The sequence below is a fragment of the Oncorhynchus gorbuscha genome, linkage group LG02 (genome assembly GCF_021184085.1).
Source record: "Oncorhynchus gorbuscha isolate QuinsamMale2020 ecotype Even-year linkage group LG02, OgorEven_v1.0, whole genome shotgun sequence".
NCBI lineage: Eukaryota > Metazoa > Chordata > Actinopteri > Salmoniformes > Salmonidae > Oncorhynchus > Oncorhynchus gorbuscha.
This window is the reverse complement of record NC_060174.1, coordinates 57,295,165-57,318,796: the sequence shown is the minus strand read 5'-3', so window position 1 is coordinate 57,318,796 and position 23,632 is coordinate 57,295,165. Positions and strand designations below refer to the sequence as shown.

Here is a 23,632-nt window from a genome sequence, read left to right as displayed (position 1 = left end):
TTGCTCATCGTCTTACTGAAATCGCCATCAAATGGAACTATAGGGAAGCAAGAGGTGGCTGGTGTGATGCGGCCATGTTGTGTTTGTGTCTGTAAGTACACATGTGCTTGTGTGCATGGAGGAGATGCATGCTCTGAAAGAACAGTTTTCAGTGTTGAAGACCTTCCTTCGAGGAGAAGATGTTGTCAGGATACTTCTCACAGGGTTTGGGAAGAATTTACATTTTCCAGCAGCCCCTGCTGGTACTCAAAGAAATGGTCTGTCAAAGGCCCATAATCATTGGCATATTCCCATTGATCGCACTGATGGAGGACCAGGTAAATGAAGCTGAAAAAAATAAAATAATAATTGGGGTCAAGGCGATGACACTGACTAAGGGCTTTATGTCCCTGGCTCATCTGCCAGGGACATAGAAACTAAAGGCCACGAGAAACTTTGTCAAGAAGAATGTCACTGATTGGCCTATAGGTAGCGCAGTTACAAGCAGTCTCACTTAAACCCTCATATCCGCCACCTCGTTTGACCTACAAAATTTCAACTTTGTACGTAGGGGTCTTTCCTCATGCTGAACAAATTTGCATGAGGACCCATAAGGTCCATCAGGATAGATTTTCCTTTTTGAAAACCTTTGAAAAATGTCCAAAAGTTTGGGGTCACTTAAAAATGTCCTTGTTTTTTAAAGAAAATTTTAAAAATTGTCCATTAAAATAACCTCACATTGGTCAGAAATACAGTGTAGACATTGGTAACGTTGTAAATGACTATTGTAGCTGGAAACGGATGATTTGTTATGGAATATCTACATAGGCGTACAGAGGCCCATTATCAGCAACCATCACTCCTGTGTTCCAATGACACATTGTGTTAGCCAATCCAAGTTAATAATTTAAAAGGCTAATTGATCATTAGAAAACCCTTTTGCAATTATGTTAGCACAGCTGAAAACTGACTGATTAAAGAAGCAAAAAACTGGCCTTCTTTAGACTAGTCGAGTATCTGGAGCATCAGCATTTGTGGGTTTGATTACAGGCTCAAAATGGCCAGAAACAAAATACTTTCTTCTGAAACTCATCAGTCTATTCTCGTTCTGAGAAATGAAGGCTATTCCATGCGAGAAATTGCCAAGAAACTGAAGATCTCGTACAACGCTGTGTATTTAAGGGCCTCCCTTCACAGAACAGTGCAAACTGGCTCTAACCAGAAAATAGAAAAAGGAGTGGGAGGCCCTGGTACAAAACTGAGCCAGAGGACAAGTATATTAGAATGTCTAGTTTGAGAAACAGACGCCACACAAGTCCTCAACTGGCAGCTTCATTTAATAGTACCCGCAAAACATCAGTCTCAATGTCAACAGTGAAGAGGCGATGCTGGGATGCTGGCCTTCTAGACAGAGTTGCAAAGAAAAAGCCATATCCCAGACTGGCTAATAAACATAAAAATTAAGATGGGCAAAAGAACAGACACTGGACAGAGGAACTCTGCCTAGAATGCCAGCATCCCGGAGTCACCTCTTCACTGTTGATGTTGAGACTGGTGTTTTGCGGGTACTACTTAATGAAGCTGAAAGACATATTTTTTTATTTTTTTATTTCACCTTTATTTAACCAGGTAGGCAAGTTGAGAACAAGTTCTCATTTACAATTGCGACCTGGCCAAGATAAAGCAAAGCAGTTCGACAGATACAACGACACAGAGTTACACATGGAGTAAAACAAACATACAGTCAATAATACAGTATAAACAAGTCTATATACAAAGTGAGCAAATGAGGTGAGAAGGGAGGTAAAGGCAAAAAAGGCCATGGTGGCAAAGTAAATACAATATAGCAAGTAAAACACTGGAATGGTAGTTTTGCAATGGAAGAATGTCCAAAGTAGACATAAAAATAATGGGGTGCAAAGGAGCAAAATAAATTAATTAATTAAATACAGTTGGGAAAGAGGTAGTTGTTTGGGCTAAATTATAGGTGGGCTATGTACAGGTGCAGTAATCTGTAAGATGCTCTGACAGTTGGTGCTTAAAGCTAGTGAGGGAGATAAGTGTTTCCAGTTTCAGAGATTTTTGTAGTTCGTTCAAGTCATTGGCAGCAGAGAACTGGAAGGAGAGGCGGCCAAAGAAAGAATTAGTTTTGGGGGTGTCTAGAGAGATATACCTGCTGGAGCGTGTGCTACAGGTGGGAGATGCTATGGTGACCAGCGAGCTGAGATAAGGGGGGACTTTACCTAGCAGGGTCTTGTAGATGACATGGAGCCAGTGGGTTTGGCGATGAGTATGAAGCGAGGGCCAGCCAACGAGAGCGTACAGGTCGCAATGGTGGGTAGTATATGGGAGTCCCTAAAGAGTTTGTGAAAATAACGTTGATGCATTCAGAGTTTGTGAAAATAACGTTGATGCATTCAAAGATGGCCACCAGTAGATGGGTGGAATGTTATTCATATTTTTTATTATTAATCATGATTTCAAAAAGCCCTATAATTAATAAACATTACTTCTAAAAACCCGCCGAAAATCTGGTGTTTCTAAGTCAAAGGGTTTTGTTATATTTCAGTCTTCTGATGTATACTAAGTGTAATATTTGGATGTAATTTATTTCTATATCTAACATGGTACATGGTCTTCCTTTTTTAAGCCCATAACCATGTGTGAGGTGTCAACTTTTGTTTCAACATAGTTTTGTTTAAGACTTCTAAGAAGCACTCTGTGTGACCCTGATTTGCCAACTGCTGTAAAGGGTATACTTAGTTTGAGAAAAGCTAAGCAATTGGTCAAAAGATGCCGGAGTAAAAAAAAAGTATTCTGATTTTACGTGTCCATTTAAGCTACTGTAAATCCACTCCACAGTGGCCTATCAAGTTTGTCATCGCTATCATGGATGTCCCTGGACGTATTGATATTTCAAAAAACAAAAACACTATTAACTCATTCTTTGCAGGTGTAACACTAATGCTCAAAGATCATCTGCAATCATCTTATTCTCATGAAACATGTCATATTCACTCCAGATTTTGTATTTAGACTAATTACAACAGTTTTTAATGTCTTCATTAGATGCTGCATTCAAATATGGTCACACCGGACCTATAGATGCTTGTTAGCACATATGCTAATGCAGAAAATACATAAAAATCTTCTCATGAACCAAAAGTCACATTATCTCCAGATGTGGTATTCAAAAAGTGATGAGCGGTGCCTGGTTTTCTCCAGAGGTGACGCTTGTCATTCAGGCCAAAGAGTTCAATCTTGGTTTCATTAGACCAGAGAATCCTTTTTCTCATGGTCTGATAGTCCATCGGGTGCCTTTTGTTTATTCATTCAATATTTTATACTTCCACATTTATTTGATAAGAAAAATATATATAAAATGCAACATTTCAAAGATTTTACTGAATTATAGTTCATAATAAGGAAATCAGTCCATTTAAATAAATTCATTAGGCCCTAATCTCTGGACTTCACATGACTGGGAATGTGACTCGTTTTAGGAAACTAGGCGTATGTCGCAGGTGAGCCATTTGAACGTAAACTTTTTTTATTATCAAAATGCGTTTTTGGCAGAAATGCCTTCTGGAGCACACTTTCAACAGACTTGTATGCCATCTGTAAATATGAATACAATTGTTAAATTACGAGCCTAGTTGGTTTAGCCACAGAAAAAAAGACAGCAACCTTCCCTGCTAGCCATTATTGTCTGAGATAATGAGTGAGCTGGACATGCCGAGAGAGGAGTTCGGATTGGTCTGCCATATTGAACGAGTCTGTCTATTTGAGCTGGTCAGTATGTGTAGGTAATCCTGTCTAATGCAGCTTTTTTTTTATCATCACTTAGTAGAACTGCATAAGTGTTGCTCTCCAACACTTATGCAGAGGACCTTATGCAGGTCCTCTCTTTCTGGAAGAACAAGTTTCGAAATCAGTGAAATTAGAGTATGATAGCTAAGGAGATGGAGAAAACCCCTGTCTCCAGATTACATCTTCAATCTAAGGGCAACCATGGCATCTGTGACAGGGAGAGGAGTCCATCCATGATGTGATGATGTGTAAGATAGCTACATTTTTAGACATTACACATTTCTAATTTTGACAAAGTTGTTTTAATTTCAAGTTAGTGTACTGTTAGCTCGCTGCTAATGTTATATGTCTGATCTTACTATTTGTATCTCAGAGCCATTTGCTTTGCTAGTTATAGCCTAATGTCAGCTAGTTAACATTGAACCTGGTTGGTTAGCTACCTGTAGATATATGCAGGGTAGTATTGTCATGAGTTAGGATTATGGTTCATTGTTTACCTAGATAGGAAGCTACATGTTTTAACAAAATAGTAACCATTTAAATAGAATATCACTGTGACAACTGTTGATAGATGTAGCTGGTAAATTCGCTCTGGCTATCTACGCCGATCTCAGAGCACTCTTGTTTGAGTGTGCCAGAGTGCAGAATAACTGACAAATTTACAAATGCTCAACACCCATTGAATATGGACGTTGTCAGTCAACAATGGCAAAAAAACGTAAATTGTTGCCAGCAGCACAGTTGCACTCACCAATGCTCTGGATGACATAAAAACAGCCTAAACATCTCTGCTAGGGCGAGTAAAATGGTCAGTGAATGGTTCTCTTACACTAGCCAGTTAGCTTGAGTGCCTGACTGTTGTTGTTAGGACAGAACAGAACACTCAATCAACCCTTAAAGAGAAGGGTGATGCTAAAGATTAAGAGGGTGTGAACAATGCTGAATGGGTGTAGACAAAGAAGAGCTCTCCAGTAGGTACCAAAACACTCAAAGGCCATTTTCTCAAAAGTGAAGTTACAAGTTTATCAACTTTCAAAGCAGGATTAATTTCCCGTTGTTCATCAACTGCAGTGTATGGCATACCATTTTGTAGCTCTGTGTCTCTGCTTTTATTCAATGTAAAAAAGAAACTTTTAAAAAACATTTCACATATGCATCTGTTAGTCACAGATACCTTAATAAACGGTAGGGGCGTGGATCAGAAAACCAGTCAGTATCTGGTGTCACCACCATTTTCCTCATGCAACGCGACACATCGCCTTTGCATAGAGTTGATCAGGATGATTATTGTGGCCTGTGGTATACACTGACTGAACCACCGGATTCATCAATACATACATAGATGATGTGATACCGATGGTGTCTTTCAAAACTTACTGAATTAAAAACCTTAGATTGATTGCAGCCTTGTCAGGAAACAGAAGGAGAGATTGCAAGACACAGGTATAGGGATAAAGTGGAGGTTCAGCGGTTAGGACACCAGGTGTGTGGCTTCTAAAGATCACGGATTACAAAAAGAAAGCCAGTCACGTCCGTCGCATCCTACCGGACGAGCTAAACACCTTTTGTTTTCACGCTTCGAGCGTAAAAACTCTGAGCTGCAGAGGAGAGCCCCATAGGATAACAAGGGCTACGTGCTTATGGTCTCCACAGAGGACATACAGTGGGGAGAACAAGTATTTGATAACCTGCAAAATCTGCAGGTTTTCTAACTTACAAAGCATGTAGAGGTCTGTAATTTTTATCATAGGTACATTTCAACTGTGAGAGACGGAATCTAAAACAAAAATCCATCACTAGTGTCACAGGAAGGCCAAAAAGAGCATAAAGTACCTCAGCCCCCGAGCCACAGCCTGTTCTCCTCGCTTCCATCACAGTATATGAGCATCATAAATAAATAGTAAAAGGTTAAAAAAATAATAATAATAATTAAATCATGGCAAAAACGATCAGACTGGCCAATAGCGTCTACCCCCAGACCATCAGGCTGCTGAATACTAGGCAGATACCTCCCCCTCCTGCTGCACCTTGTATGGACATATACCCTGCGCACACCCTCCAATGGACATTTATCATTGTTACAGTTGTAAATATGTATATGTCATTATTTTTATTACTCGATTGGTTAGACGAGCCAATCGCTGAGGACTTTGTTTTGTACAATTTTGACATCACCACAAACGACTTCAATGACGACAGTCTCAGACAGAAATATGTAGCGATCATTGCGCAGCAGAAGAGTCATGAGGCAACATCCGTTTGTCCTGGCATATGGAGCGCTTACTCAACACCCCCCCCCCCCCCATAGCTACGCGGTGTGCAGTGAAGGTTTTGATTAGACAGTGACTCGACCCTCCAGTTTATATAACTTTGCATATACTCTCGGATTTCACTTTGCCTTCAATAATAGCTATGACCATACAATTTCAATAAATCAAAAACATGGCATGACAAACATTTACCCTCACCATGAGGTTAAGCTAGTGTAGAGCAGCATCTACTGTACTTTCCCCCCACTATTATCAATCACTTTGAATCCCAACACGGTGCACAAAAAAAACATTGAAAAGGTCAATACCATCATCCTCAGTCATTTGTGTAATACAATGAGACTACATTCATATATCCTGAGTCATTACAATGAAACTTTTCTTATTTAAATCGTCTAAAATCCATTCTTTACCGCACCTGATGCTATATGGTTGAACAACCGAGTCGTTAAAGATTGGCTTACTCCTCATGTGGGAGTTACAGCGGTTACAGCTTTGTTCTTGAGAGAGTGGGAGTCTCTACAGGGGGAATTTATAGAGCGAGATCCTTCCTGAGGATGTCCAGGGTGTCACTTTGTGTTTGCGTCACTGTCCTAAGGCCCACGGGTCTCTGGGTAACTACAGTGCCTTCAGAAAGTATTCACACCCTGTGACGGTTCTCATTTCCGTCACCATCTATTTCAGATTTTCACGAATTACAAGTTACTATTTAGTTGTTTACTGAGCACCGGTGTGTGTAATGTGCCACAGAGTGCCATATGAGCGAGGTGTTGGGAGCCGGGGGAAGACAAAACAGTGGGCACACAGCAAGCTGTAACATAAACAAACAAACACCACATTTTAGTGATCTCTGGTCCATTGTTAAAATGATCCCCTTATATTTTTAAGAGTCGTTATGTTGTGCTCTTTCTGTATTTGAATGTCTGTTAGCTAACTGCATTTGTTTTCAGAACCTGAGCAGTGTACTTAGCTTGATGTGCATTCCATTTGCTTCATCTCATCCTGGGTGTTGTAAAGGAAGTGATGGCACATTCAGCCCCTTTTTATGAAAGGGTTCCCACCACTGTTGATCATGTGAATTTCTAGAAGTAATTGATAGTCATGACGTTTGATATTATTTGGCAAAGTTCTAGCTGTTAATTAATTAAGGATGAGGTAACATGTAAAAATTGGTGAATATGGAAGTTAATGGATATGTTGGCTTGTTCCACAGTCATGGTATAAAGAACCTGGCAGACACTTATAAGAAATCCTGCTACGCCCGCCGACGGACCATCAAACCAGCAAAGCATCAATACAGGATTAAGATTGAATCCTACTACTCCGGCTCGATCACGGATTACAAAGGGAAACCCAGCCACAAGATGCCCAATGACACAAGCCTACCAGATGAGCTAAATGCCTTCTATGATCACTTTGAGGCAAGCAACACTGAACCATGTGTGAGAGCACAACTGTTCCAGATGACTGTGTGATCACACTCTCCATAGCCGAAGAAACACTTTTAAAACAGGTTAACATTCACAAGACGGAATACCAGGATGCGTACTTAGAGAATGCGCTGACCAGATGGAAAGTGGTGTCACTGACATTTTCAACCTCGCCCTGTAGCACTCACATCTGTAGCCATGAAATACTTTGAAAGGCTGGTCATGGCTCACATCAGCACCATCATCCCAAACAACCTGTAACTACTTCAATTTGCATATTGCCCCAATAGATCCACAGATGACCCAATCTCTATTGCATTCCACACTTCCCTTTCCCACTTGGACAAAAGGAACACCTTCGTGAGAATGCTGTTCTTTAACTACAGTTCAGCGTTCAACGCCATCACCGCTTGGTATGGCAACTGCTTGGCATCTGACCGCAAGGCGCTACAGAGCGTAGTGAGTATGGCCCAGTACATCACTGGGGCTGGGCTCCCTGCCATCCATTACCTCTATACCAGGCGGTGTCAGAGGAAGACTCCAGCCACGCAAGCCACAGACTGTTCTCTGCTACTGCACGGCAAGTGGTACCAAGTCTGGAACCAACAGAACCCTGAATAGCTTCTACACCTAAGCCATAAGACTTCTAAACAAGACTGCTAAATAGCTATTCAAATGGATACCTACATTTACCCATTTTTTTAAAAAATAACTCTGTTGCACTGACTCTATGTACACACACTGGACTATCCACACACACTTAAAATGACAGCCAAACACATAGTTGAAGTGTACCTATATGATGAAAATTACAGGCCTCATCTTTTTAAGTGGGATAACTTGCACAATTGGTGGCTGACTAAATACTTTTTTGCCCCACTTTGTGAAAGCACTAAACTATTCTACTATGGGGTTGTTAGATTTGTCTATTCATTACTCGTTTTGTTTGCAGAGTCAATTTAAATATGGACTGTTCTAGCATCTTTAAAAAAATGCACCTAGGCAGACATATTTCTTCATGCTCTATATTTTTTTGTGATGGCATAATGATTTTTGCTGAGGTGCACCGCCAAAGCTAAATGACTGCGATGGAAACAATCTGGCATACAACAACAACATATTTCCCACTCCCACTGGAGTGGAATTGCCCACATGGCATAATGCAGTCGGCAAATCACATTTCAATGGATACGCTACTACCCATGACTCATACTGCGTGTTTTACATTTTAAATTAAGTTATATTTTTGTGCAGCATTAAATCAGAGAGGATGCACAGATTTCCCACACAAAACCATCTACTGGTGTTGGAAAATGAAGATAAATGTTTTTGAAGGAAGCTTTTTGAAGGACGCCATTTGTTGACCAACAAAGCACCGGTCACAGAAAGAGAGAGAGAACCTTGGTCTTGAGATAATCATCAGGCTAATTATAATTGAAGATCCCCCCCCTAGCCACCCATCAGCAGACAGTCTTCTTTCCTTTCCTCCAGATGCACAGTGATGCACACAGTGAGGCTGTAACCTGCTCCTCCCAAACTGACCCACCACCTGTAGTGTAGAGACCACTTAGACAATGGGATGACATTACTGATGATGCAGATGCCAACCAAGCCTTCTCCTACACCAGCTTGCTCCGAGTACCTTCTTGGCCCTGCTCAGCATAAAGCCTTGCTATATAAAACTCAAGTCTTTCTTCAAATAGGGTTACTATTTTATACTCGTTCTTACCATTCAAATGACGTCACAATTTTGTTTGTCAACATGTCACTAAATGTTTCGGAACCCGGCAATAACACTACTTCTACTCATAGACCTTAACCTCTGGCTGAGTAACATCACACAGACAATGCCACAGCTCCTCAATCTCTCATCAAAGGACTTCCAAAATTATCTCCCAAGGTGGAAGCAGTGAAGCTGTTGCATCACACACTAGTAAACAACTACATCAGAAGAGAGGACCCTCATGTGCATCCATCGGAGGAGAGTACTGTATATGTGCATGTTCTACGTACGCAGTATCAAAGAGGTCAGTGTGTGTTTGTGTGCTTAATTGCTTTAGCATTCTCATGCATAAGTGAAGCTGGAGCCACTATGTTAGTGTTTGTAAGCATCTGCTCTCTCTCTGTGTGCATTAGTCTGGAGCATTACGCTGTGGAATGAGTCCGCCGGTCAGAGCTGTGTCTGTCTGATGTGCGTTGTGTTTTAAATGAAAATCTATATGATCCGCCATCATATGTGCTACCCACCATGTGGATAGGAGCATGTGTTGATACATTAGCCAGAGGCGTGTACTTATGATTTTGTACAGTACTAGTCAATAGAGGTGATTATAATTGTAATTACACAGCACCATGTGTAATTGTGTGTGTGTGCGTCCTCCCAGAGGACGTCCTTCTGTTGACATCCCGAGTCACACGTAACCAGCTGTGCTGAGGCCTTATGCCAAATCCCTGGATTACAGAGCGCGAGAGAGACGGGAAAGCTTCTTAGTTTACCCTGTTGATCATCATCATTTAACCGGACACACACACACACACTTCTGCATTCCTCCCCTCCAGTCTTTCTCCCATTCACATAGGCATATGCACTCCTTTGAGCCGTCTCCATCAGCAGCACACCAGTGGTAAATCGGACTAAAATGGCACTGTGGAATTGTGTTTGCAGAACCGATTAACACGGATGACAATATCCTGATCCAGCATCTTCAGGAGAGTGGGGGTACACCCGTGTCCGTCACACCAAATGATGTGTGGGTATCGACGCCAAAGTCTGTGTGTGGAAATGGAACACATCCATCACATAGTATCAGACACTTGGATGCCAGGACAGCCCAGACCCGCACGGCGCACGCACGCAGACATACACACACTCGTGTGTCCCTGGCTTCCTCACCTACAGTGCATTTGGAAAGTATTCAGACCCCTTGATTTTTTTTCCACGTTCCATTACAGCCTTATTCTAAAATTAATTAAAATTAATTGTTTTCCTCATCGATCTACACACAATACCCCATAATGACACAGTAAAAACAGGTTTTAAAAAAAACAGAAATACCTTATTTACATAAGTATTCAGACCCTTCGCTATGGGACTTAAAATTGAGCTCAGGTGCATCCTGTTTCCATTGATCATCATTGAGATGTTTCTACAACTTGGAGTCCACCTGTAAATCCACCTGGTAAATTCAATTGATTGTACATGATTTGGAAAGGCACACCTGTTTATATAAGGTCCCACAGTTGACAGTGTACTGCATGTCAGCGCGAAAACCAAGCAGTGATGTCGAAGGAATTGTCCAAGGAGCTCAGAGACAGGATTGTGTCGAGGCACAGATCTGGGGAAGGGTACCAAAAAAATGTCTGCAGCATTGAAGGTCCCCAAGAACACAGTGGCCCCAATCATTCTTAAAATAGAAGAAGTTTGGAACCCCCAAAACTCTTCCTAGAACTGGCCGCCCGGCCATACTGTACAATCGGAAAAGAAGGCCCTTGGTCAGGGAGTTGACCAAGAACCCAATGGTCACTCTGACAGAGCTCCAGAGTTCCTCTGTGGAGATGGTTGTCCTTCAGGAAAGTTATCCCATCTCAAATAAAATCAGGCCTTTATGATAGTGGCCAGAAGTCAGTAAAAAAAACTTGACTTCAGAAATAGGTTCTGACTGAACATTAATCACTCAGTTTTGAGTAAGATAGTATTTCCAGGTTCTGCTGTGTTTCTTATGCAGGTTTGGTTTGTTAGAAGTTTTTTTCTTGATAATCCTTGGTAGTAAGGTTTGGATGTTGAGGTTAGAATCCGGTACCCTTCCCCACAGATCTGGGGAAGGGTACCAAAACATTAATGCAGCATTTTTTTATTTTATTTTAAACCTTTATTTAACTAGTCAAGTCAGTTAAGAACAAATTCTTATTTACAATGACGGCCTAGGAACAGTAGGTTAACTGCCTTGTTCGAACAACCGATTTTTACCTTGTTCAGGGATTCGATCTAGCAACTTGTTCAGGGATTCGATCTAGCAACTTTTCGCTACTGGCCCAATGCTCTAACCACTAGGCTACCTGCCGCCCACTTGGAATTTGCCAAAAGTCACCTAAAGAACTCTGACCATGAGAAATAAGATTCTCTGGTCTGATGAAACCAAGATTGAACTCTTTGACCTGAATGCCAAGCGTCAAACCTGGTACCATCGCTACAGTGAAGCAGCATCATGCTGTGGGATGTTTTTCAGAGGCAGAGACTGGGAGACTAGTCAGGATCGAGGGAAAGATGAACGGAGCAAAGTACTGAGAGATCCTTTTATTTATTTTTATTTTTACCCCTTTGTCTTCCCAATTTCGTGATATTCAATTGGTAGTTACAGTATTGTCCCATTACTGCAACACCCGTACAAACTCGGGAGAGGCGAAGGTCGAGAGTCATGTGTCCTCCAACCCTGACAAGACGCACTGCTTCTTGACACACTCTCGTTCAACCCGGAAGCAAGCCGCACCCATGTGTTGGAGGAAACACTGTACAACTGGCAACCGAAGTCAGCGTGCATCCGCTCCGGCCCACCACAAGGAGTCGTTAGAGGGCGATGGGACAAGGACATCCCGGCCAGCCAAACCCTCCCCTAACCCAGATGATGCTGGGAAAATTGTGCGCTGCCTCATGGGTCTCTCGGTCGCGGCTGGCTGCGACACAGCCTGGGATCAAACCCGGGTCTGTAGTGACAGCTCAAGCATTGCGATGCAGTGCCTTAGACCGTTGCACCACTCGGGAGGCCTACAGAGAGATCCTTGATGAACACCTGCTCCAGAGAGCTCAGGACCTGACTGAGGTGAAGGTTAACCTTCCAACGGGACAACGACCCTAAGCACACAGCCAAGACAACACAGGAGTGGCTTCTGGACAAGTCTCTGAATGTCCTTGAGTGGCCCAGCCAGAGCCCGAACATCTCTGGAGAAACGTGAAAATAGCTGTGCAGCGACGCTCTCCATTCAACCTGACAGAGCTTGAGAGGATCTGTGGAGAAGAATGGGAGAAACTCCCCAAATACAGGTGTGCCAAGCTTTTACCATCATACCCAAGAAGATGAGGCTGTAATCGCTGCCAAAGGTGCTTCAACAAAGTACTGAGTAAAGGGTCTGAATACAGTGTTTTATTTTTAATACATTAGCAAAAAATTATTTAAAAAATGTTTTTGCTTTGTCATTATGTGTGTGTGGATTAATGAGAAATAAACAACAATTTAATCCATTTTAGAATAAGAATGCAATGTAACAAAATGTGGAAAAAGTCCAGATATGAATACTTTCCGAATGCAAGCTCTTTGCCTCAGTGTCTGCGTGTTTGGGCCATGGTTTACAGCATGACAGCTTAGTTCCAAGCAAAGACGGACTTGGGTGTACACTCAGGTTAAGGCTATGGTAGCCTCAGTTGATTCCATGCTCCCTGCACGACACGTGGGAATGAGACCTGGGAGTTTGGTAATGCAAGACTAATAAGGCCATGGGACTCTACAGTTTGATGTCAGGTGGTGACATACTGTATGCCTAGAGTGTAAGGATTTAAGTGTATCAGAAGACAGACATACTTATTTATGAGTAAGATACAACTTTTCTAATTTCTATTACAAAATATAGCCTTTAGTGGATTATCACATATCTGATGATGCTGTGTAGGATATGGTAATGGTAATCTTGGTGGTAATTTTAAACTTGAATAGCCATGTCTTCATAGCACAACAAGTATTCTATAACAACATGAGTGGATGGTGCCAGAGCAGCATTTTAGGATAATGTAATAAAATTACTCAGGTTTCTCCATCCCGACGTAACGACCATGTAATGACACTGATGCCTATTTTGCCCGATGCAGAAACATAATCGTGACAGTGCACAGGTCAGTGTGAACGTGAGTCAGTCGCAGACACCATGGTTTGGGACTGTTGCCAAGGTATCTGTTACCGAGTGTCCAGGGCAACATGCCTGGCAGGTGCCTGTGTGTGAGGAGCGGAGAGCTTGATGACGGTGACATGGCTCGCCCCTTGGTTAAGGCTGTTATGGTGACCATTTTACCGCCACGAGTCATGAAGGCAGTCAAATTCCATGTGAGCGTTTAGTCATGGTAAGCCAAACTCTGATGCTGCTGATGGTCATTAGTAGCCTACCAAACCTGCTAACTGCCTGGTACTCCGTGTAATCGGTGCTGTACCTGCGTGATTGATTTAGACTATAGACATGTACTTCGGAGATCTTGAGAAAAAAAACAATACACTAATATTGCAGGTAGCCATGACAGCCTTTATAATAGAACGCTTGTGACCACACACACACACTAGAGGTTGACCGATTAATCAGAATGGCCGATTAATTAGGGCCGATTTAAAGTTTTCATAACAATCGGAAATCGGTATTTTTGGGCGCCGATTTTTAGATATATTTTTACACCTTTATTTAATCTTTATTTAGCTAGGCAAGTCAGTTAAGAACACATTCTTATTTTTGGAACGGTGGGTTAACTGCCTCGTTCAGGGGCAGAAAGAGATTTTCACCTTGTCAGCTCGGGGGATTCAATCTTGCAACCTTACATTTAACTAGTCCAATGCAATTACGACCTGCCTCTTTCTCGTTGCACTCCACAAGGAGACTGCCTGTTACGCAAATGCAGTAAGCCAAGGTAAGTTGCTAGCTAGCATTAAACTTATCTTATAAAAAACAATCAATCATAATCACTAGTTAACTACACATGGTTGATGATATTACTAGATATTATCTAGCGTGTCCTGTGTTGCATATAATCTGACTGTGCATACAAGTATCTAAGTATCTGACTGAGCGGTGGTAGGCAGAAGCAGGCACGTAAACATTCATTCAAACAGCCCTTTCGTGTGTTTTGCCAGCAGCTCTTCGTTGTGAGTCAAGCATTGCGCTGTTTATGACTTCAAACCTATCAACTCCCGAGATGAGGCTGGTGTGACCGAAGTGAAATGGCTGGCTAGTTAGCGCGCGCTAATAGCTTTTCAAACTTCACTCGCTCTGAGCCTTGGAGTGGTTGTTCCCCTTGCTCTGCATGGGTAACGCTGCTTCGATGTGGTGGCTGTTGTCGTTGTGTTGCTGGTTCGAGCCCAGGGAGGAGAGGAAGAGGGACGGAGGCTATACTGTTACACTGGCAATACTAAAGTGCCTATAAGAACATCCAATAGTCAAAGGTTAATGAAATACAAATGGTATAAGAGGGAAATAGTCCTATAATAACAACTACAACCTAAAAACCTCTTACCTGGGAATATTGAAGACTTATGATAAAAGGAACCACCAGCTTTCAGATGTTCTCATGTTCTGAACAAGGAACTGAAACGTTAGCTTTCTTACATAGCACATATTGCACTTTTACGTTCTTCTCCAACACTTTGCTTTTGCATTATTTAAATCCCCCATTTTTTTTTTATATAAATCGGCATTGGCTTTTTTTGGTCCTCCAATAAATCGGTATCGGTGTTGAAAAATCATAATCGGTCGACCTCTAAACACACACATCTAAATATTTCACTTTGGAAAAAAAACATCTTAAGTAGAAATAGAATGAAACAAACAGGCATTCTATTTTTGCTCAATTATAGTGGCCACTATAGTAGACATCGATCAAGTGCACAAGGCTACACCTGTGTGCAAAAATAACGTTCACTGAGTAAAAAAATGCAATAATCCCCCAAGACTCACATGTGTTACTGTCAAGTTCAAAACAACAAAAGCAATATCTTTGGGCAAACCTGCACATTATTACATTGTACACTTTTTGGGATCTATCGCATCCCACAACAGTCCCGGACTATGTTTGGAATATTTACTTGTCCCACAGAATAGGTCAACTTTTGTACTATGGGGGATAGTAGATTGACATAAACTAGTGCTTTTGTTGTTTGTTAGTCCTACTCATCTTCTTGGCTGACGAAAAGTAAATGTGGACAGTTCTTCCAATATCTTCAATATGCGTCTTGGAATTGGATAAGGATAATCAAGATTTCATAATTATTGGCACTCCTCATTTAGTACTTAGTGCAACCACCTCTGGCAAGGATAACGGCATGGAGTCAGGTTTAATGTTTGACAAGGTTAAGGAACACATTTGGAGGGATTTTGGATCATTCCTCTATGCAGATCCTTTCAAGATCCTTCACATTCTTGGGTTTGCGCTTATCAACTGCCCTCTTCAAGTCAGCCCACAGGTTTAGGATTGGATTGAGGTCCGGCAACTAAGATGGCCATGGCAGAACATTGGTTCTGTGACAACAAAATCATTTCTGTGTGGATCTTGAGGTATGTTTTGGGTCATTGTCTTGTTGGAAAGTCCACCTACGGCCAAGTCACAGCCTTCTGGCAGAGGCAACCTGATTGTCAGCCAAAATTGCCTGATACTTGGTGGAATTCATTATGCTATTAATCTTAACCAGTGCCCATGGACCTCTGGAATTAAAACAGCCCCAAATCATCACTGACCCAACACCATATTTCACCGTGGGTATGAGATGCCTCTCCTTGTATGCATCTGTTTCAATGCCAAACATTCCAATGCTGTATCTGACCAAAACGTTCAATTTTGGAGAGCACCTTCTTCTAGTCATAATTGAAATGACGTCTGGCAAACTCCAAGTGCTTGCGTCTGTGTCTTGGGGTCAGAAAGGGCTTTCTTCTGGCAACCCTTCCAAAGAGCCTGTGGTTGTGGAGGTGGCATCTGATGGTGCTTTTTGAAACCTGGTGACTCCAAGATGCCACCAAGGCCTGCAATTATTTCACAGTGATTCTTGGGGATTTTGTTGCTTCCCTCACCATCCTCCTCCCTATCCTCGGGGGCAAAATGCATTTCAGTCCTCTACCCGTGAGGTTTTCAACTGTTCCATATCTTTTGATTTTTTTAAATAATTGCCCTGACAGTGCTCAGTGGTATATTCAATTGTTTTTGGATATTCTTGTAGCCACTACCAGATTAATAAAGGTATATGAACATCTGTCTCTTTTGAACTGCCAGTTCATTTGTTTTTTTCATGGTGTTGGATGACAAAGGGATATTTGTATTTTGTATTTATTATGGATCCCTATTAGATCAGGGCCTAACATACTTTTCCTGGGGTCTAGCAAAATTAAGGCAGTTTATACAATTAAAAAAAACATTACAATACATTCACAGATTTTATAACATACTGTGTGTGCCCTCTGGCCCCTACTCCACCACATATCTACAGTACTAAATCCATGTGCATGTATAATGCGTGTGTCATTGTGTGTGTGTGTGTGTAAGCATGTGTCTGTGTTTGTGTTGCTTCACACTCCACTTTCAGCCAGGAGAGATTGACACGCATATTATTAATATTAGCCAGCGTGTTACCTCATTTTTATACACTAGTGAAACAGGAAGTGATGTAACGGCTCAATATAGTTCCTTAAGACTTAGATAAACATAAATAAGTGGAATTGAATTCCTGATTTAATTTTGGTAGTTGTTATTTACAATAATCTTTAAGGATGCCATTAATAGTGAAACCTTGATTTGGAGGACATTAATAAAGTACAGTATTTCTCACATGTTAGTATTTTGAGTTTCTCTACAATTACATTGTTTATATTTTGTGCATTGCCAGTCAGGGGTGCCAGTCATTTGAGCCCACTGTCGTATAGCCAGATCAGGGCCTAACATAAGGACAACTCCGAGTATGCTATTCTATTCTTCTGAAATAGACTACATTTTCTTAATATCATGTTTCTTTAGACCCGTCTACAATAAATGATGGATTTATTGTGATGGTATAGGCTACATTACATGGATTTATTTGACTTTTTAAAATGTAGATGTTCCAAAGGTCTGCATCAGTGGCTTGTAGGCTATGCATAGAAGACAGGAGATGCTAAATGTGTTTATGTTAATCAATTACTGCGAGACTAGCAGATATTTGCTTGACAATCACCGGCTGACAAAATGGCATGACCGCCACAGCCCTACCCTTGGTTATCTAACACTTGTCATACTGTAGCAGCACAACCCTTCCGGCTGGTTTTTCAGGTCAGGTGTATTTGAAGATGAGGGGAGCTGGTAAGGAGGAACCAAAGACCTCTTACTAAGACACAGGCATGTGACCACCTCATGCTAAACACCACAGGTTCATTGTGGAACTGTGTTTTGCCTTCAAATACAGTAGGTCATAGGTTAAAATGTGGGTTAATATACATACAGTCCATTAAATCGAGTAAGAGTCTGTTGTTGGGCCTAGCAAAATGAGGGGGGTGAACACTGTTATTGGATGATTGTGTGAGGTCAACATGTAAGGCTTTAGTCGGTGAAGGATACAATGACATTCCTTCTACAACCAACCTACTCACAGATGTAAAATTTACCAGAGACTTTGATGTGCTTGGGATGCCAAGTTGCCCACACAAAATACTTGTTGGCCTAATCCAAGATAGCACACAGATTACACCAATGAGAGTTGATTGCGGGTTTTTTCGTAACACAGAGGAAATAGCAACATTAGGTGCCTCTATCAGCTTTGGCAGTTAGCCAGAGTACAAATTAAACACCACATGGGTAAACAGCTTTTTTCTTATGCGGTCTTGTCCTTGTCTTCTCATTTATTTGCAGACTGGCTGTGAAATGTAAGCAAAAAATGATGTAACCGTGTTCTTAACCCCCTGACAACGGGGAGGCTATATCTGGGTTGCAGAACAAGCACTAGTATTTAATTCGCTAGGCAGAGGGGTGGAAACGGTGTGCAAAGCATTTAACTTAACAAGCCTTCTGTTCTCTATAAAACACCCATTTGACCCTCTTTGATTAGAAAGAGAGTTCCGTTGCAGAGCTTGTTGAAGGAATATAACAGTGTGGAAAATATGAAGTGATACATTCTACAAGAATGCTTTTGGACCATGCCTCAACATTATAATTGCATCTGATCCATTGCACCAGGATGTTATTGTTGGCTGCATTGTAGTAACACACAAACTGGATTTTCCTCTATGTCTTCCTGGACTAGACTTACAGGGTTTTGTTGACGCTCTGGTCTTTGTACAGTACCATCTTTGGGTCTACAATAGCCTTTGTTGGTCAGAACAACAGGAGAGCTCTGAGCAGTGTCCCCTTTCACCCTAGGGAGTTGCAGTTCGACTACCTTTAAACTAACACACATACACACACAAAAACGCGCATGGACGCACGTACATATGTGCACGTACACAGCACACACATTTTGAGCTGACTGGTGGTAGTTTGAGCCCCTTTAAACTTTAACACGCACACATTCTTACACATGCACTCACCCACACAGATCGTGGTCGAAGGTGCCCACTAAGGCAGTAGACAGAGCAGTGGGATTTGATACAGGCACATCAAACGTAGAGTTTGAATAAAGTAAGAGTACATTAACAGTCTGGTGTCCACCGCAAACACAGGACTTACAACAGTAGGGGGCAGACGGTCTCTTTGTGACTGGCAGCATGACAGGGAGAAATGAAAGGGTTTTCTAGGCTCGGACTTTGTACTGAAAGTGGATGTGCATTACCCAGTAATAGAGAAATTGTGTATTGGCATCCATTTGAGTGCATGCATACAGTCATCAGAGAGTGGCTGCTTATTTCAGCCCTTTCCTTGATACCACCATCTCTGTGTTGCCATACAGGTGAAAAGGGATAGTTATTGATTATATAACACATGGCCGGCATTCCAAATGGCACCCTATTCACTACATAGTGTACTACTTTTGACCTGAGCGCTATGGGCCCTGGTCAAAAATAGTGCACCATGTAGGGAATATGGTGCCATTTGGGACACAGATGAACATTCATACTTTGGTCTTTGTGGGATTGTCTCACACCCACAGAAATAAATTGAACATATTATAACACATCTCTATGGTCTCACCACTCACATGTGGATTGATTCAGTGCGGTTACACAATAACCGGTCTCTCTCGCCTGCTTATCGTGACACTCAAACTCCCACACAAAACTCCAACAATGAGAAGCACTGCCCACCTCCCAGCCTGCTGCCTGGAATGATGGAGATACCACTGCCTACACATACTTACAGCACACAGACACACATTATGGCACAACGTTTTCAGATTTCAACTGCTGATGTGTTGCTTGACAGGTAATGTCAAAACAAGCAATCTGTAACAGGCTAATTATATATTGGGTTTTGATGCTCAATGCTCTTATCGACATGATTTCTTCCACGTCTAATGAATTAGTCAATCTTGCCATAGAACAGCCAGGAGCAACAACAAAAATAACTTACCCCATGTCTGCAGGCTTGTTCATTGAGAACTTTGACCCAAGCCCTCTGCCAATGTTCCCGGAAAGACTTGAAGGAGAACAGTGATGTGAGCAGACCCTTCACCCCGGCCTCGGACGCTGCTCCTCCTCGATCCCGTCCGAGCCAGAGCTTGAGCAGGGTGCCCCACACACCCCCAGCCTGAGTCCGGTGGGAGAGGGTGATAGGTGGGAGTAGCCTGGATGTGGCACCCCAGCCCTGGGTGAGTGACTTGGGGCTCGTCGGGTGTAGTACATCCAGGGAGTACTGGACAAGCCAGGCCAACACGATGAGTAGGGAGGCCAGGAAAAGACCCATCAGGCACAGCCAGTTTATGTACCAGAGCATCTCCATCATCATCTAGTGCTTCTCATATCATCAGACTGGAGGATTAAGTTTGGGTCTTCTTTTGTATGCCTATAGGGGTGGAGGGCCAGAGAACAGTCATTCATGAGTCATTTAGGTTTACATATTTCAAGAGCATATTTATTAATAATATATTAAGAAATATTCAAGAAAGATTGGACTAATTAGGTTGGTTATTTGAAATGAACCTGAATAGATCTAGCCATGACAAGAATCACAAGTTAGATTTGTAAATGCATGACAACTGTAATTACAACTGTGTGTTACTAAAATGCTGTGCACTTATGGCACTATAGGCTGTAGTCACATGCAAAACGCTGCATGTGTGTTTGCAGGCACATTGCGTCGTCATATCAAAAGGTTGCCATATTTAGTAACACAACATGCATTACGTAACTCTACAGTAGAATAAACCATGCATAAATAAAACAAATGCTGGTGCTATATTGTTGCTCTTGATTGAAGAGTGAGTGTAATCCTATTGCATTAGCCTTTAAAATAGTAAAACACGGAATTAGCCTACAGTGTAATTCACGAAAGGTCGGATCTGACAGCGCCACCATTTAAGTCAGTGGAGGCATCGACAGCAAGAAATCGGTAACCGCGGGATACATTGTGTCCGTCATCCGAATGTGCTTCGGTTGTCATGATCAGCGGTTGTGCCGTTTCCCGATCAATGTGCAACTGCTATTTATATCCTCAATAAGTTGCATGATTGGATATCAACTGTTTTATAGCCTGCATGCCCTCCGATCATCCGATCCAGTACAAATTCGGCAATGGTACGCTATTGCGCAGTAACTGATGAACTGTCAAGTCGCACAAACAGCGCGTGCACAACCACTCTGAACCATACATTTAAAGGGCCACGCAACATTTTATTTTTCGGCAAGTCCTCCTTGGACGCGCACCAATGATGTAAATCAACCCTGGATTGCTTTTGTTACTATTGGCCATTTCAAGGCATTTCAAAGCTGCCGGTAGGCCATATTGGCACTTCCCAGTAGACGCAGGCCTCCATATTGAATGAATGGAATTCTACAGTATTTCAATTACACTTTTCAAGGACGTGTATTTGTGTATTTTTTGTTGTTGTAGTGGGGACAGTAACATTAGTCATCTCAAAAAATGATACTCCAAGGAAAATGTTTTTATATGGATTTGTTGGTGTATGTTTAGCTCACATTGTATACCTTAAAAGTGTCTATACATTAAGTTGTTTGTAAGATAATAAATATGGCAAAAATGAATGTAGGCATTAATAAATGCATTTCTATAGCTTCCAAAATATTTTTTACAATGGGGGAGTGCCAAGATGAAGTAAATTACTGTAAAAATTCAGGACAAAATGAGAACTGGTCTTTTATTGGTCCATGTTATGTCCATAAAATTAGAATGCTTCATCTTCAGAGCAGTGTGCCTTAACCGGAACCTGCACTGTTTTACTGGTGTCCTGGCAGCGACAGTCAAATGCCCCAACACCTAGAGACATTGACGAAATATAATAGCCTACTGGCATGGTTACTGGCACATGATAACATGATACATTATCACATTATCTTCCCGGTGGACAGTGGCATGTATTCATGGATGACAAGGGAAGCCAGGCTTCCGCAAAAAAATTACCAAGAAAAAAACATAAATATATATACAGTGCCTTGCGAAAGTATTCGGCCCCCTTGAACTTTGCGACCTTTTGTCACATTTCAGGCTTCAAACATAAAGATATAAAACTGTATTGTTTTGTGAAGAATCAACAACAAGTGGGACACAATCATGAAGTGGAACGACATTTATTGGATATTTCAAACTTTTTTAACAAATCAAAAACTGAAAAATTGGGTGTGCAAAATTAATTAAGACGGCCGGCCGTCTTGAGACGGCCGGCCGCCCAACAACCTGCCCGCTTGACCCTATCCCCTCCTCTCTTCTCCAGACCATTTCCGGAGACCTTCTCCCTTACCTCACCTCGCTCATCAACTCATCCCTGACCGCTGGCTACGTCCCTTCCGTCTTCAAGAGAGCGAGAGTTGCACCCCTTCTGAAAAAACCTACACTCGATCCCTCCGATGTCAACAACTACAGACCAGTATCCCTTCTTTCTTTTCTCTCCAAAACTCTTGAACGTGCCGTCCTTGGCCAGCTCTCCCGCTATCTCTCTCAGAATGACCTTCTTGATCCAAATCAGTCAGGTTTCAAGACTAGTCATTCAACTGAGACTGCTCTTCTCTGTATCACGGAGGCGCTCCGCACCGCTAAAGCTAACTCTCTCTCCTCTGCTCTCATCCTTCTAGACCTATCGGCTGCCTTCGATACTCCTCTCCACCCTCTCCGAGTTGGGCATCTCCGGCACGGCCCACGCTTGGATTGCGTCCTACCTGACAGGTCGCTCCTACCAGGTGGCGTGGCGAGAATCTGTCTCCTCAACACGCGCTCTCACCACTGGTGTCCCCCAGGGCTCTGTTCTAGGCCCTCTCCTATTCTCGCTATACACCAAGTCACTTGGCTCTGTCATAACCTCACATGGTCTCTCCTATCATTGCTATGCAGACGACACACAATTAATCTTCTCCTTTCCCCCTTCTGATGACCAGGTGGCGAATCGCATCTCTGCATGTCTGGCAGACATATCAGTGTGGATGACGGATCAACACCTCAAGCTGAACCTCGGCAAGACGGAGCTGCTAATATAATAAAATAAAATATAAGCTGCTCTTCCTCCCGGGGAAGGACTGCCAGTTCCATGATCTCGCCATCACGGTTGACAACTCCATTGTGTCCTCCTCCCAGAGCGCTAAGAACCTTGGCGTGATCCTGGACAACACCCTGTCGTTCTCAACTAACATCAAGGCGGTGGCCCGTTCCTGTAGGTTCATGCTCTACAACATCCGCAGAGTAAGACCCTGCCTCACACAGGAAGCGGCGCAGGTCCTAATCCAGGCACTTGTCATCTCCCGTCTGGATTACTGCAACTCGCTGTTGGCTGGGCTCCCTGCCTGTGCCATTAAACCCCTACAACTCATCCAGAACGCCGCAGCCCGTCTGGTGTTCAACCTTCCCAAGTTCTCTCACGTCACCCCGCTCCTCCGCTCCCTCCACTGGCTTCCAGTTGAAGCTCGCATCCGCTACAAGACCATGGTGCTTGCCTACGGAGCTGTGAGGGGAACGGCACCTCAGTACCTCCAGGCTCTGATCAGGCCCTACACCCAAACAAGGGCACTGCGTTCATCCACCTCTGGCCTGCTCGCCTCCCTACCACTAAGGAAGTACAGTTCCCGCTCAGCCCAGTCAAAACTGTTCGCTGCTCTGGCCCCCCCAATGGTGGAACAAACTCCCTCACGACGCCAGGACAGCGGAGTCAATCACCACCTTCCGGAGACACCTGAAACCCCACCTCTTTAAGGAATACCTAGGATAGGATAAGTAATCCTTCTCACCCCCCCCCCCCCCTTTAAGATTTAGATGCACTAATGTAAAGTGACTGTTCCACTGGATGT

General features: G+C 42.6%; 1 protein-coding gene across 1 annotated transcript in view; it reads right to left on the bottom strand.

The window, feature by feature from the left end:
• Positions 1–20,933, bottom strand: part of c2cd2l (c2cd2 like) — a 37,859-nt gene extending 16,926 nt beyond the window's left edge. Inside the window, 2 exon segments of the mRNA XM_046314175.1 lie at positions 19,755–20,186; positions 20,659–20,933. Coding sequence (XP_046170131.1) covers positions 19,755–20,129 — 375 coding nt within the window. The 5' untranslated portion in view covers positions 20,130–20,186; positions 20,659–20,933.
• Positions 20,934–23,632: the final 2,699 nt, after the last annotated feature.